General features: G+C 49.1%; 1 protein-coding gene across 2 annotated transcripts in view; it reads right to left on the minus strand.

Moving 5' to 3' along the window:
• Positions 1–945: 945 nt before the first annotated feature.
• The window catches only part of GCN1 (GCN1 activator of EIF2AK4), a 43,963-nt gene continuing 29,214 nt past the window's right edge, over positions 946–15,694 (minus strand). For both annotated transcript variants that reach the window (XM_075568396.1, XM_075568395.1), the window contains exons 35-58: positions 15,107–15,228; positions 14,895–15,009; positions 14,515–14,694; positions 14,200–14,420; positions 14,022–14,090; positions 13,755–13,893; positions 13,467–13,663; positions 13,044–13,186; positions 12,796–12,913; positions 11,844–12,059; positions 11,251–11,415; positions 10,436–10,597; positions 9,794–9,886; positions 9,539–9,682; positions 7,681–7,950; positions 6,665–6,778; positions 6,332–6,562; positions 5,959–6,152; positions 5,726–5,840; positions 4,506–4,602; positions 3,558–3,706; positions 2,940–3,047; positions 2,134–2,352; positions 946–1,334 (exon numbers count right to left, since the gene is read on the minus strand). In XM_075568396.1, the coding sequence (XP_075424511.1) occupies positions 1,209–1,334; positions 2,134–2,352; positions 2,940–3,047; positions 3,558–3,706; positions 4,506–4,602; positions 5,726–5,840; positions 5,959–6,152; positions 6,332–6,562; positions 6,665–6,778; positions 7,681–7,950; positions 9,539–9,682; positions 9,794–9,886; positions 10,436–10,597; positions 11,251–11,415; positions 11,844–12,059; positions 12,796–12,913; positions 13,044–13,186; positions 13,467–13,663; positions 13,755–13,893; positions 14,022–14,090; positions 14,200–14,420; positions 14,515–14,694; positions 14,895–15,009; positions 15,107–15,228 (3,707 nt within the window). In that variant the 3' untranslated portion in view covers positions 946–1,208. The remainder of the gene's footprint in view (positions 1,335–2,133; positions 2,353–2,939; positions 3,048–3,557; positions 3,707–4,505; positions 4,603–5,725; positions 5,841–5,958; positions 6,153–6,331; positions 6,563–6,664; positions 6,779–7,680; positions 7,951–9,538; positions 9,683–9,793; positions 9,887–10,435; positions 10,598–11,250; positions 11,416–11,843; positions 12,060–12,795; positions 12,914–13,043; positions 13,187–13,466; positions 13,664–13,754; positions 13,894–14,021; positions 14,091–14,199; positions 14,421–14,514; positions 14,695–14,894; positions 15,010–15,106; positions 15,229–15,694) is intronic.

A 15,694-nucleotide genomic window follows, 5' to 3' on the forward strand; every position in this document is an offset into this window, starting at 1 on the left:
TTAGAAAGGGTTGGGGTTCCTTACAATGCATCTGATCTCAGATGCGCTATTAGACAGGGTTGGGGTTCCTCAGAATTTCACAATTATAGAGTTCCTTAACCAAATAAAGCTTAAAACCACTGCTGTACAGAAATAAATACAGATGTTTCTTTGGTAGTGAAGTCATCTTTGCATATAATAAATTGCATGCTATGGCGCGCGCGCGCACTGCGTATTCTCGTGCACGTTTATACATGTGATGCGTATCTTCACTAGTATGTAAGCTCCAGTATCCCACGGTGACAGAGGAGTTTACATGTACTTCTTCCCATGGGCCCAGGGTTGGAGATTCCTGTGTGCGTCTGTAATATGAATATATTGACACAACAGCAGTATAACAGCTACCTCCGTCATGATGTGCACACAGGAGACGTCACAGACAGCTCTGCTGCTGCTGCAACATTAACGCTGCCTCATAAATAGATCTAAGTGCCACTCCCAGCAGACAGTGTCACCAAACCAGGAGACACTACAGGTTCAGCACTAAAATAAACCAATGACTTGTACATGGCACAGATTAACTATTGATGACCGACATGGCAAGTGTAAATATCTTTAAGTTTCAAAGGATGTAAACCGTGGAAATTGTGTGTAACATCATATTCCCTCTATCATACTTTGCTTTTGTTAGCGTGACTGCATATCACAGAAGCCACTTATACAGAAATACCTCCCTCCCCCCCCCCCCCCCCCCAAACTCCTGCTCCAGTAACTCAGTATTTACATGGACACAAAGCTACACATTCATGTTTCCTTCACAATCTGCAGACACGGGTAACGCCAGGAACCTGCATGTCTTTCTATTGGAGTCTGTCCATTTAATTTGTAATGATGGTGTTATTGTTTGTATTGTTTTTGAGATACTTAGCCCTTCCTGTTAGCTGCACATGCTGGTGCAATCAGCACCTGACAATTTATTTCAGAAATCTCTTTAATCCATGATAGCAGTTTGTGTAATTCATTTACATTGCTGGTAGGATTTTGATTTAATCAACACCACGGGATATGTAATGCTTCGTTTAAAAACAAAAAAAATAAATCAAAACCAACATAGGGGAAGCCAATTGTTTCTTGATAGTTATGCACTACACCAGTGCATTTTCAAAAATGAAAAAACATTTACTAGATGTTCGGGCCTGAAATGCTGATGCCACCAAAAGCAGTCCCCATCACGTCAGTATAGTTTCATCAATCTGTTCGCTGGAGTCAGCCTGGACGGCGAGCTTCTTCAGGGACCTGCGGCTGCAATCGTTCAGCATCTCTAAGCTTGCGGTATCCAGAATCTTAGCGACACCCTGCAGAGAACACACAGCAACTGTCTAACCGTCTTCACCGACCACGACGCACACATGCTCTTATTGCACACCTGAACCAGCTCTTATCGCACACCTGAACCAAACAGCTCTTATTGCACACCTGAACCAAACAGCTCTTATCGCACACCTGAACCAAACAGCTCTTATCGCACACCTGAACCAAACAGCTCTTATTGCACACCTGAACCAAACAGCTCTTATCGCACACCTGAACCAAACAGCTCTTATCGCACACCTGAACCAAACAGCTCTTATTGCACACCTGAACCAAACAGCTCTTATCGCACACCTGAAACAGCTCGTATTGCACACCTGAACCAAACAGCTCGTATTGCACACCTGAACCAGCTCTTATCGCACACCTGAACCAAACAGCTCTTATCGCACACCTGAACCAAACAGCTCTTATTGCACACCTGAACCAGCTCTTATTGCACACCTGAACCAAACAGCTCTTATTGCACACCTGAACCAAACAGCTCGTATTGCACACCTGAACCAAACAGCTCGTATCGCACACCTGAACCAAACAGCTCTTATCGCACACCTGAACCAAACAGCTCTTATCGCACACCTGAACCAAACAGCTCTTATCGCACACCTGAACCAGCTCTTATTGCACACCTGAACCAAACAGCTCTTATTGCATACCTGAACCAGCTCTTATTGCACACCTGAACCAAACAGCTCTTATCGCACACCTGAACTAAACAGCTCTTATTGCATTCTTGAACCAAACAGCTCTTATTGCACACCTGAACCCGCTCTTATTGCATACCTGAAACAGTTCGTCGCCGGCCCTCATTTTTAATAGGTTGACGATGGCCGTGTCGCTGTAGGCTCGAACGCTTGTATTTTTGTCCTTCGTATTGTCAAGCAGCACTTTGAGAATCGGTTTGATGGTTTGGGGGTCTAATGGAGGCAAATGATCTTTGTTTGCCCACCAGATCATCTTCTCTGCTACCAGCTTAATATCACTGGATGGATTCTGGAGACACTGCAAGAAAAAGATCGGGAGAGCAATTTATTTCCCAGTGTGTCAACAACCAACATCCAAGAAGAGAGCCTTAGTGTGTTTTGCCCTAAATGACATCCAGAGCGTACACTACATCAAAACCATGTTAAGCCATGATAAGTTCTAACCAACATACGGACACATTACTAGAATGACCGACATACCCTACTTCATGAAATCTGAAAAATGACCTACTGTACATCAGAGGAGATCAACTTTAGTCCTCAGGGCCACCATCATGTCAGGATTTAAGGATATCCCGGCTTCAGCACAGGTGGCTGTCAGTCATTTTGATTGAGCCACCTGTGCTGAAGCAGGGATAGCCTTAAATCCTGACCAGATGGTGGCCCTTGAGGACTGGAGTTGAGCTCCATCATGCAAGGCTTTCATATCTCACGGTCGCTCCCCATTCCTGTTACATTCTCCGCCACGCCATTACTCTTTTTTCAGCGATAAACACATTTTGCCGTGTCCTCCCCTCTCCCCCCTCCCCCCTCCCCCCACGCCTTTCCTGCCTTGCAAACGATTTGCAGCAGATCCTGCATGGTCGCTTAGGCCCTCACACCTACCTTGATGAAGAGAGCGACCAGTTTAGCCGGCAGGTTTTTGCCGTCTGCGTCAATGTAATGTTTCATAAGGAATCCCATCCCTCGGATCCCACTCACTGCAATCGGAATCTAGAACATAACGGAACCACATGGTTAGGCCGACCCCGCAACATCTGAAACAGCCACTGTAAGAACAAACCCAGTGCCAGATCATTCTAACAGGACAGGGCTCTGTCACGGCTTCTGAAACAGGATGTTCGTGGTTTGCGCAGAGCGACTTCCCTTTGTACACCTCACAAAAATAGCAGACTGGGGGAATGACTCACTAAAACCTGTGCTAAGCCAGACTGGGCCAACTCCAGTCCTCAAGGGCCACCAACGCTTTCAGGATCTCCCTGCTTCAGCACAGGCGGCTCAATCAATGACTGCACCATTTGTGCTGAAGCAGGGAGATCCTGAAAACCTGACCTGTTGGTGGCCCTTTGAGGACTGGGAGTTGGCCGCCTCTGTGCTAGGACATGGAACGGGATCTGGTGGCGGTGGATGGAATTGGTTCCTGATCGGTAGATATGATATACTGATGAAGCAGTGCAGACAGGAAATGCGTAGAATACGGAGAGCGTGTGCCACGGTCCTTACCCGGTCTGCGGTGGCGTTGCTGAAGGTCATGGACTCAATGTTGCTGCAGAACTTCGGCGTGCAGAGTCTGCTGGAGGCCACATTTATAGCAACAGAAAGGGCCAAGCTTCGCCCGTGCCTAACCATCCAATCAATGCCAGCAACGTCCGCTGTGAACGGGCGAGAGAGAGCATGTCCTTAATGCCAGAGAGAAGCTCGGTACATGGCCACCTCTCCCCCTGTGTAATGCTGTGTAATGGCCGCTTACAGGTCTTTGCAATGTGGGGTGAATCTGCACAAGATGCTAAACTCTTCTAGTGCAGAAGCATGATAAGTAGCATGTCACTATATACTCTATGTCACTATATACTGCAACACACATCACTGAGAAATGCTCAAATAACTAGATTGGTCATCACTTGAGTCTCGGCGCAAACTTGATCTTTCCTGTCTTGCCTTCAAATACTTTCTGGGCAAGCTACCCAGCTACCTGAACAAGCTCCTCACCCCTACCACATGCAGCACCTATCACCTGAGATCTGACTCCAAAAGACTGTTCATGGTCCCAAGGTTCAGCAAAGTATCCGGCCGCTCCTCCTTCTCTCGCCGTGCACCCCAAAACTGGAACAACCTACCGGAGACTCTCACAGCCGCCACCAGGCTATGTTCTTTCAAATCTAAGGCTGTCACACATTTTAACCTGGTCTGTAACTGTTACATACACCTATAACATGTATTATCTCTTACTGTGCATGCAATGTCTCGTATATAATGTGTAACCCTGCTCACTTAATGTAACTATGTATTTGTAACCATGTATCTGTCATCATAACTCTCTTCCCAGGACATACTTGAAAACGAGAGGCAACGCTGAATGTATTACTTCCTGGTAACACATGTTATAAATAAATAAAAGTATAAGGTTACACCTTACACAGTGTTACAGCGCTTGCAATACACTATACAAACCCAAGAGGTGCTGCTGAAGAACTGCAGAAAGCTCATCTTCAGGAAGATATGCGCATAGCTCCCCAAGGCAGCCCGCGGACACCATGCGAGTAGCGTCCTGCCGGGGAGCAGAAGAAAGAGGAATAAAGAAGGAGGAACGGATTGATCAGCGTCACATTGCAAGCAACGCGGGCCCTTATTCGATGCGCAGTAACGCTGCTCCAGGAGACGAGCGCCGCACTAACGAAGAGTGGGGATACGACCTTCTCCAGGGCAGGGAAGCGGTTTCACCGCATACTGAATAAGGGACTTCTTTGGAAGAATTATGCTACACAGTCTAAGAAACAAAAATCTATGCTCGAGAAGGAAAAACGGGGAAAGTGTGTGTATAGTGCTGTATTTCTTTCAAAATGAGATTAGTGCAAAATAATGAGAAACGTCCCAGATATCGTGTTCTCTCCCCCCCCCCCCCCTCCCCCTCTATAATAGACAGACAGACAGACAGACACAGAAATACTGATCTCGCTCTCATTACTTGTTCTAGAACTATGCCAGGGGTTTCTCAACTCCAGTTAAAGACCCCTCCAAACAGGTCAGGTTTTCAGGATACCCTTGCTTCAGCATAGGTAATGCAGTAATTGACTAAGCAGTGGCTTTGAGACACCTGTGCTGAAGCAGGGATATCCTTCACATCTGACCTGTTGGGGGTGGTCTTGAGGCCACTGTTCTATAGAACAGATCTGATTATCTGCCAGCAAAGGGCACTACACCTGCAGTATAAACGGATGTAATACCCCCAGCGGACGGACACCACAGAGTTATTATACCCATCTATCCCGGCATCAATGTGAATCTACACACTATAAGGATATGAGCCATTTCTCATGAGGATCAAATCCAAATATCAAAACCGTACCCAATAATAATAATAATGAAAAAGCAGTTTACACAATACTCCTCACTAGTTTGTATTAAATGACGGATACTTTGAACATAAATCCTGAGCTTGCGATACGTCATGTAATGCAGTATTATCAAAAAAAAATAAAACAAACAAATATTAGAGATGTTCACACTGCCGATAGCACAGAGGCGGCCAACTCCAGGCCTCAAGGGCCACCAACAGGCCAGGTTTTCAGGCTATCCCTGCTTCAGCACAGGTGGCAGAGATATCCTGACCTGTTGGCGGCCCTTGAAGACTGGAGTTGGGCCACCCCTGCGACAGCACAAACGAGCATTACCTCATCGTGTCCCAGCATGCTCAGCAGCAGGGTGACATAGCTCTTCCTGATCGCCCCGTCCACCTTCCCTCCAGCTCCCTGAATAAGGAACCTTACAGCCTGCAGCATGGTTTCCCTGCAAACAAACGTGATCGTTACCTTCTGCCAGCGCCACCAGCTCACAGATTATTATTATTATTATTTGGGCCTTGCACATTCTTGCGTCTTCGCAGCAACCTGTCACATTTGGGTACCTGACTCCGGAGTCCTCACACGAGCGAATGGCGTTCAGCAGCTCTGTAAAGAGCGGGTCCACCTTTGCATGGATGACGATGAGCTTTCCCAAAGCATCGGCAGCCTTCAGCCGGACAGCCCGGTTGGAGTCCTGCAAAGCTTTGGTAAAGGTGGTCTGCAGCTGTGGCAAGAAAGGCTTTAACGCAATGCCAACCTGCAGGAACAAAGACAAGAAAGAGGAGGTCACAGCACAAGTTCCCGGGGATAAAAGATGTATAACACGGACTCTCTTCCAAATATTCCTCTCCGGATTCTCGGGGGATAAAATGCTTTGCTTATAACTGCAGAAGTCGGTAGTAAATACGGACATCGCTACCTGCATCTTGTAGTTACCTTGGCTAGGAGAAGGCTCAAGGTTTCAAGCAGAGCCACCTTCACGCTCCAGCTGAACCTGTCTCCCAATATGCGGATCAATGGGCCGGTGATGCTGACCACAGAGGGCTTCAAAGCTTCAGCAGAGGTCAACTTAATGACCAGACCCAAGGCCTTGGCTGCCTCCTCTTTCTGCTCTGGACTCCCGGTGAGGACGCCCTCCCTCAGCACGGGCAGAATCGAGGTGACTCCCTGGGAGGAGGAACCATAATACAAAAAAAGGGTCAAAACACACCAGTAAGGAGGTTACACCGCTGGGCGCCAATGCCGGGTTTCCGTATACAAACCACGTACTTTCTTTGGAATGCAAAACCCTGGCACATGTTCGCCTTTGGCTTCGTTCCCCACCATGCGGATGTCTCGGTGCAGGTCGTCAATCAGCATCAGCTGACTCCCTGCATCCAGTTTCTACAAGCACAGGACACACTGCTTAAAGAAATATTGGGATATACGTGAACAACCCAGTTTTGAGCGTTTGTAAGGCTGGTGATATTCTGACAATGCTTACGGATTTGCCGTTTTCTTGGACACGGAGTAGGAAGCCCCCCGTAAAACCCTACACCCCCCGCTTCTGCTCCCATAAAAACCTCAAGCTTTTCTCTTGAACAAGGTCGGTTGCACTGGTGTTGCCAGTATCACCGATTAGCGGACATGAAAGTTCTTTATGGAAAAGTGGGTATAGAGACATCCAGAGTCTTTCCATGTGCAACACCAGGTAGAGATACATAAATAAGCAAACGGAGATATCGGAAGATTAAGGAGCAACAGCGAGTTCAGTTGTAATCTCCAACCCTTGTATTAGGCCTTTCGTTGATTTTATCACATGATTGAAGCACATTAGTTCATTAAAAGAGATCGCTACCTACAAAAGTGCACAGGGCAGGAAACGCATGGAACATTAAACCAACAGGACTTTCCTTCACATGATAGAAACCAACGAACGCCATTTCTTCTCGTTTATGATTCATGGTCCCCTGACATCCGGGGACCTTTAGGTTCTAAAGGTTTTTCAGTTTCTGCCTCGAAGGTGGCAAAAAAAAATAATATACAAATATGGAGCCAGGCGTCACCAACAGAAAGTCGCCACGGCAGCGGCGATGACATTACAGCTTTCTGACGGCTACGTTAGCGAGCCGGAACCTGCAGCGGTGTCTACTGGGCAAAACCAGTTCCATCTTTGGCAGCGCGGGGGGTTCCCTGGTGGATGAGGGAGGGACTACCGCTTTAACCGCTGAAGGATTTACAGAAGAAACAGAACTCTGAGTTACAAACGTTTCACAACCGTTTATATCGGCGCCATGCAAACTCACCTTGGTGATGGCGCTGAGGGCGTCCCAGCTTTCATTCAGTACCACGCTGTGGCTGTCATTGAAGAGCCGGAGTAGCCCGGACACCAGGCTCTTGAGGTGTCCCGTGTAATCCGCCTTGGTCTTCGCGCAGAACATGTTCAGTATAATGGCGGCTGCTTGTCGCATTCCCGCGTCAGAGCTGCGAGTGGCTTCCAGTAAATCGTCGATTACGAATCTCTGTCCCGCGTCGTCTTCCACCGACAGGATGACCGCCTGACAGTTCGCCAGCTCCTGCAAAGCCAAGCACTTCAACAACTCAAAGGAGACATTAAGCGCGCCCCTTCCCGGAAATACATCTATAAATAGACGTGAACTCCTTTCTCTGGAACCCTTTCACGCAGTGCGGCGTTTTAAACACTGAATTTGAGACAAAATGTGAATCTACACACTAAGGATATGAGCCATTTCTCATGGGGATCAAATCTAAATATCAAAACCTTATCTGATACAGGAGGGCCCAGCACACGCGGCGGGTTCTGTTCTAAGGGCTCGCCGCAAAGCGAAAATCGCCGGAAAGCGGAATCAGCGATTTTCGCTGTGTGCGCATGCACAGACCGCCAATTCGCCCTTCAAACGTTTGCGCAACCTCGGAAAAACCCTCATTCTGCGCATGCGTGACCTTGGACCCCTTCTCGGTAACGGCGGATCGCCGAGAAGCGCGGTCTTGCTGTAATAATAATAATAATAATAATAATAGCAGTTTACACAATACTCCTCACACTAGTTTGTAGATAGCAGATGACTGATACAGGTGTTCCTCGCTTACCGGTGTCCCGGTTTCCGCCGGACGCATTATCCGACGCTGGACCGGCTTTTCCGACTCCGATTAACATGGGACCCGCAATCTGACGGTCCGTTAACCATAGGCGGTTTGCGGGATGCATTCCGTCGGAAAAGCGAGGGCCGCCTGTACTTTGAACATAGGTCGCGAGCTCGCGACATGTCACGAAAAAAAAATCTAAATAAATATTAGAGATGTTCACACTGCCGATAGCGCAGGGGCGGCCAACTCCAGTCCCGCAAGGGCCACCTAACCGGTCAGGTTTTCAGAACATCCCTGCTTCAGCACAGGTGACTCAACCAACGCCAGCCACCTGTGCTGGAGCGAAATATCCTGAAAACCTGACTGGATACTATTAACAATGTGAAAATATTAGGAGCGAGCCGCTGGACCAGCGGTGCGCAAAGTGGGGGGCGGGAGATTTGTCTGGGGGGGCGCCGGCGGTTGAAGAGGTCCCGCGCTATTTTCCAAGGCATTTAAATTAAATGCCGGAGGATCGCGCGAGACCTCTGCAACAAGAAAAAAAAACTTGCCGTAATTCAGACGCTTGTGACGCGTCTCCATGACAACGCGGGGTCATGTGACGTGACAGTCGCCAAATGACACGGCAGGCCACGTGACCTAACATCACGTGACCCCGGAGCGCCATTTGACGCACCGTTAAGGTAGGAGGGGGGGGCGTGAGCTCGGAGCAGGCCAGACAGGGGAGGTGCAGCAGTAAAAGTTTGCACTCCTCTGCGCTAGACAATAAGTCAATATAATGTAATACAGTAGGAGTGAAAATACAAAATAAGTCGTGTGTATGTACTTAAACTAAATCGGTATTGTAAAGTGTGAAGTGTTCTCCAACAGTGCGAACGCGAAGCACATATCAAGAGGAAAGCCGTTTGCATTCATCAGTTTCAAAGTTTCGTGTTACCGGGGGGTGCAAGGTCGCCCTCCTGACTAGCACAGATTACAGTGAAGGAAAAGAGCTACCCGGATCAATCAAGCCGAGCGGGTCACACGCACAACGCCCAGAACAGACTTCGTCCTTACCGCCGGCTCCTCCTCGGTACCTAGATGTGCTTTCAAAGCAGACATCACGGCAGGAAGAATGACATTCAGATGTCTCGTCAAGGAATCCCCCGCCACGGACGAAAGGAACGCCAGCACCCGCGTGTTCACAGGAGGACAGGTCAACTGCAAGAGCAAAAGTGCGCAAGTCGTTAAAAAAAAAAAAAACCCACCCGTTACGTGTGTCTGTACAACTGGGGATCCCGAGTAAAGAAGAAACGCGCTCGTTTGCCGCACCTTGGGAACGAGGTAAGGAAGCACCACTCGACTCTTCACCGCCATAACCTGCTTGAGTCCATCCAGGGCAAACTCGGCCACCTCTTCATCCTCCTGAGGAGAGAGATTATAATAAACGTATTAACACGCGTTCCGCCCGCCAGGCTGCACAGCAAAGGAGGCCGGAAACCAGCCCGTTTCCCTTCTGCAAAACGCGTCGGGTTTTTATTGAAGAAAAACAAAACAAAAAGAGAAATGTGAAATTGATGATCCTGCCGATTACAACTAATTACAAATACAACTGAAAAAACAAATAGAACAAAAATAGGGCTAACGTTTAAGCAAAATGGTACACTTCCTAATGATTCAACATTAATCTCCGGTGATAACGGATGCAGGGTTTTTATTGCCTTTATCCACAATCTTACAGCAAAGAAAAGACCGGCGTTGTGAGCACATTCACGTCGCAGCCATGTCTGCACCCTGCCCTTACCCATTATCTCTTGGCATACGGTGCAACCACTGCAGCCAGGGATTCTGGGTAATGGCATGCAAATGAGCACACACTGGCACCTTTTCCTTCTGATCCGTTTTAACATGGGACCCCTGTAAGCGTATACCTGCCGTATTATCCGATAATTCACCAATCAGAATTCTAGTTACCAGCTGCTCGAGGAGAAACGGCAGAATATCCTCCAGGGCCTGGTGGCCGATCGTACAGTGCAGCTGCTCAAAGGTTTTGGCGGCCGCTTCTCGGACTTCCTCCAGGGGGTCGCACAAAGCCTTCCTCACAGTGGGAACCAGAGACTCGGAGAAAAACAGCACCTAAAAGGGGCAACACGTGGCTTATTCTTATGGAAACGGAAGTGGCGCAGAGAGGGCGATGTAGGACAATGTATCAGCCTCTCACGCGGTTGTCAAGGAATAATAGAAAGCCGGAGGGGGGGGGGGGGGGGGGGAACGTGAAAACCCCAATATGCAGCATGGCCCCACACATAACATCTTCTCTGGAATAATAGCTCGCACCAGCTGTCCGCCTGGGGTCGGGGTCTCCGAGGGGGGGCCCTGCCTTCCCACCCTCTATTCTCTTCCCCTCCCCGATCCCTTGTTCCACTACATTCCCCCCCTTCCCTGTCTCTCCCCCTCTTTCTACTTCCTCTCTTCTACAGGTCTATCCTTTTTCTCCACACCCAAAAGAGGAAAGACTAAATTCCCCAAGCGAGACGCTCTCCCCCTCCGGCTGGAGGAGTGAGAGGGCGTATAAGACTGACGAAGATATAGGAGGGGCTCCTCCTCGAGTGCAAGCCGAACGCATTGTATAAAGTGATGATCTGCACCCTTTCCTCCGTGTAAAACCAACAAAAAAAAATGTGAACCAAAACCCCAACATGCACACGGTACATAGAACGGATTTTGCATTGTCCAGCGTGTATATGCATTGGCGCTGGGCTTCTCATACAGAAAGGTAAGCCGCGTACCGTATCCCTACTCGTCGACTTCATGATCTCGCTTAACCCAATGCACACTCCCTGCCTCTCGTCGCTCTTCTCGGCTCTCAGGCCTTCTTCTAAGATCGGGATGATTTCTGGAAGGATTTTCTCCCCAAGCTTTCGGACGAGATCCCCGAGGGTTTTCGCTGCAATCTAAGAGAGAGAGAGAGAGAACAAAACATGGTTAGCGTGTCTTTACTGCAGCGCCAATAGTACAGCATGAGGCTTGCAGGTCTACAACCGCTGGCCGCCGCAGGTAACCCATGGAGTCCTGAGGGATTCTGGGTAATGCCGATAACTGCAACCCTAGGACGTTAACCCCCAACCTTAATCCTTATTCCCAATTTTAACCCCTAATCGCTATCCCAATATTCCCTACCTTAACCCCCAATTACCTTCCCCCATACCCCAATATTCCCAACCTTAACCACCAATTACCTTCCCCAAAACCCCAATATTCCCAACCTTAACCTCTAGCCCCATCCCCTAAAAACCCTAACCCCCAATCCCAAACGTAACCACAACCATAAAAAGTCCTGTGGCAGAACGGCCGTGGCGAGTTGTCCGATCCCCTTGCTCACCGTTCTCTTGTCTGAACAAGTACTGGCAAGGAAGCCCAGCAGAAGGCCAAACAGAGTTGGTAAAATGTCCCGCAGTGTGCGAGGGGTGTTTGACACCACGATCTTCCACACGTGCAGAGACGCCTGCCGCACCAGGGGCTGCGTGTCCGAGCGGCCCATGTACAGACCGGCCAACACGCGGTTCCGCCGCTCCGGTCCCAGCGCAGAGATGATTGCCTGAAAATACAATGTAAATAAGGAGGTGAAAAGAAGAAGCACAAAGCTAATCTGCGAGCAGAGTGTGGTCACGTAGGATAAGCAGGGGGCTTTACAGCTGAATCTCTGAGCCCAGAATAACGGACTGTAATAGAAGAAAACAATGAAAATGCTGCAATATAGGGAAGCGCAGGAGAAGAGCCGCGTATCACGTGTGGCCGGCGTCGGAAGCCGCAGACCCTGCCGAGGTATGCTGCATGTAGTAAAAAGTAACATTATGTATTTCCAGCAGCAAGACGCCAGAACCATTGGCTCCAGTTACACATTACAGCAGCAGCTGCTGCCGCTTCCCAGAGTCTGTTCCCGAAGCCGTTACAGGCTCTCCAAATAGCACAACTGATATACGGGGAAGGACTTTCGTGTTTATGCAAATATATTTGAGGCCTAGTGGGGAAGACGACAAAACAAGGGTTGGGAGCATGAGTCAGGGGAACCTGGTCGAATTACCGATGTCAGCACCATGTGACCATGAGCAAGTCACTATCTCCCTGTGGCCTCAGGCACCAAAAAGATTGTGAGCTCTTCTGGGCAGGGACGGTGTCTAACAATCCTGTGTGCTGCGTACCACACGCTGTGATGTAATCGAGACGCGCTTTGCGTCCCATTGGGAGAAAAGCGCGACATTAAAAATAATCATCATTACGTTATTAGCTTCGCTGCGTACAAGGAAAATAATTAAAGTGTTGAGAACTTCCACCTTGGTTGACTGCGCGGTCCCAAAGTTGTCATCTTCTGACGCCGTTTCTGTTGTCATTTTCCCCGTGACACCAGAAATATGAAATAAAAGGTCGCCGAGAAGCTGGATGGAGCTGAACCTAGAATGGGAAATGAAGAGACGCGGATTTGCTGGGACTGCCCGAAATAACGCATTCAAATCTCAGTCACACGGAAGGATCGGTGGGACCACTCGGCAGCTCCAGAGATTTAAAAAAAGAAAGGTTTTACCTTATTCTCCATAGGTCATCGAACAGACCCTGCTCCAGCTGTGGCAGCAGCAGCGCAATGGCGGTCTCCGCGTACATGGTGATGATCCTCTGCCCTGCGCGTAGCGCGGTGTCGCGCACAAACTCATTTTCGTCTGCCAGGGCCTGCGGTGGGAAAAGAAGCGCAGAGAGTTCGTACGGTGCCAAGGACTCAAAACTCGCACGCCTCTACAAACTGGTCTCTCGCCAGAAGGACGGAAAATCAACCCTCATCACGGAACTCCAGTCCTCCCCTCCCCTCACTACCTGTGCTGAAACAGGGACATCCTGAAAACCTGACCTGTAGGGGGTGTAAGTGTTTTGAGGACTGGAGTTGACCACCCCTGACATAGAACAGCTGGTGGAACCATAACAAAAATGGCACCCGTAATATAAATACACGTACCTTTAGAATGCAAGGAATAATGGGCCCAACATAAGGAGTGAACTTCTCGCCAAAGGTGATCGGCAGATAGATAAACATCATGATGTAACCGTCGCGGACATGGGGAGCGATGTCCACTTTACTGGCTGTAGCTACAATTTCTGGCATGAGCTTGTCCAGTTTTTCAACTCCTAAGCCAGCCATGACTTCAGACAGACCTGTATGGGCAGGGATCAGGGATCACGGCTCAAGTCACCATCTCGTGCTCTCACTGGTCATAAAAAGAGCGATTACAAATACTCTGCCTACCTTGAGCAGCACCGGAGCGATCCACTGAGCTCTGCTCAAATGCCAACGTCTCCATCAGCCATGGCAGCAAGTCCTGAAAGCAAGACTCCCCCATCCCCTTCACCATGGCGCCCAAGGCCTTGGCCGACACTGTTCGAACCTACACAAAGGGCAGCAGGAAACAGGTTAGGACTTGGACCGTTAGCACGTCAAATAAATTAATGTTGTGAACGCAGCCACATCCCCCTGAACGGTCAAGTGTACAAAAAGCAGCGCAAGGATTCTTACTTCAGGAACAGGGTCCAACAGAGAGGCCTTAAGTCCAGGGGTGACACTTGGAAGGTACGGAGCCAGATCCTGGATGAAATAGGAAATTAAAAATGGTTTTTCCGATGCTCATTGCCTGTTCCATTTAGTCACACCTCATTTATCTAGCAGATTGTGTTGAGGGACAAAGTGCAGTTACCTTCTGGTCGGTAAGGGAGTACATGTTTCCGATGATTTGTGCTGCCATTTTCCTGGTATCGGTGGACCGGTCCTGGAAGGCCCTCTGCACGATGGGCATTATCAAGGCCAGAGAGGGAGCGTCGATGAAGTGGACAAACTGTGTGTCCAGCAGAGTTTGCAGGCACTTGTGCGTCTTCCTGGAGGGATCGGTCAGTGCGTCCAGCAGGATAGGGGAGATCGCTAAAATGCAAGAGGTTTCCAGCTTTATCTCGGAGGAGAAAAACGGAACAAAAGCAACATCTACATTCGCATGTTCAGCAGAGCCGCGTCTCACCGAGGATCTCCGGGTTGCGGATCACTGATCCAATCTGTCGCAGGGCCTGCTGTCCAGCTTTCTGAACCTTTACATGAGAATCGGTCAGCACCTCGGTGAGCTTGGGCACGATATTCGGGAGACAAGAGGACAGCTGCTTTGGAGCACAGAAGGCCATGGCCCCCAATAATTCCACAGACCCTACAGGGATTAAAACATGACCAGTCAGAACCGCACGAAGCAGAAGAGATGCCAGGAGAGAGAGGTTTGCAGGACAAAAATGAATCACAAATTTGGCACATGAAAGGAACAACATATTCAGGCAGAGCAGATGGCAGCGGCAGAACTTCAGACTCATCCAACAGCTTTTGGCCGAGCCATATCCCAGATAAATATATTACCCGCTTTGGTTCTCCATGATTCCTCCTCAAGAGCCACCAGCAGTGACGGCAGAACAAGCTTCACCCCGTGGGCACTCAAATTACTCATCACTGCCTTGGCACATTCATCTGCTGCCTGAAAAAACAGTGGCAAACACGGTTTCAATGCGATTATTCATCAGCGTGTGGCGCAGGCGAATGCGTAGGAGACACGGACACGCGTGTGCACTCACCTCTCGCACGTACTGGTTCCCATCACCAAAGCAGAGCAGCAGGTGAGGCAGCACGTGAACGACATACGGTTCAAACAGCTTCCCGAGCATGTTACAGAGCATCTCGAAGGCAAAGAGGGCACCTGGGAGAAGAACGTAATCGTCACGGGAGACCAGGACCATCACACCAGTGATATATTCGCCAGACAGATTATTATTATTGGGGGGAAAAAAAGGATATCCACAACTGTGCACAGACAGACAACACACACTACCAACTGGGGAGACCCTATATAACTGGGCGCAGGGACCTCCCTATAGAGATTTCCCCTGTTCTTCCATGCAGTGTAGTCTGGGACAGGACCCCAGTCCAGGCAGCTGCACTAGAACGGACACTGCAGCTGGAATCCCGACTGGGATAAAACTGGAGCTAAAGCCAACAGCAACTAATTTAGGGGTCTCCCTCACCATCTTTTATACCCCATGCCGCACCATGGATACAATTAAGGGAGGGTTAGGGCCTGGTGTCTTCTATATGAACCAGCCCCTGATTGGTGGGTTTAACGGAAACATACAGAAAGTTACATGAAAACTGTTACAGGGAAAGGT

Source organism: Ascaphus truei, chromosome 13 (assembly GCF_040206685.1).
Source record: "Ascaphus truei isolate aAscTru1 chromosome 13, aAscTru1.hap1, whole genome shotgun sequence".
In the NCBI taxonomy this organism is placed as follows: Eukaryota; Metazoa; Chordata; class Amphibia; order Anura; family Ascaphidae; genus Ascaphus; species Ascaphus truei.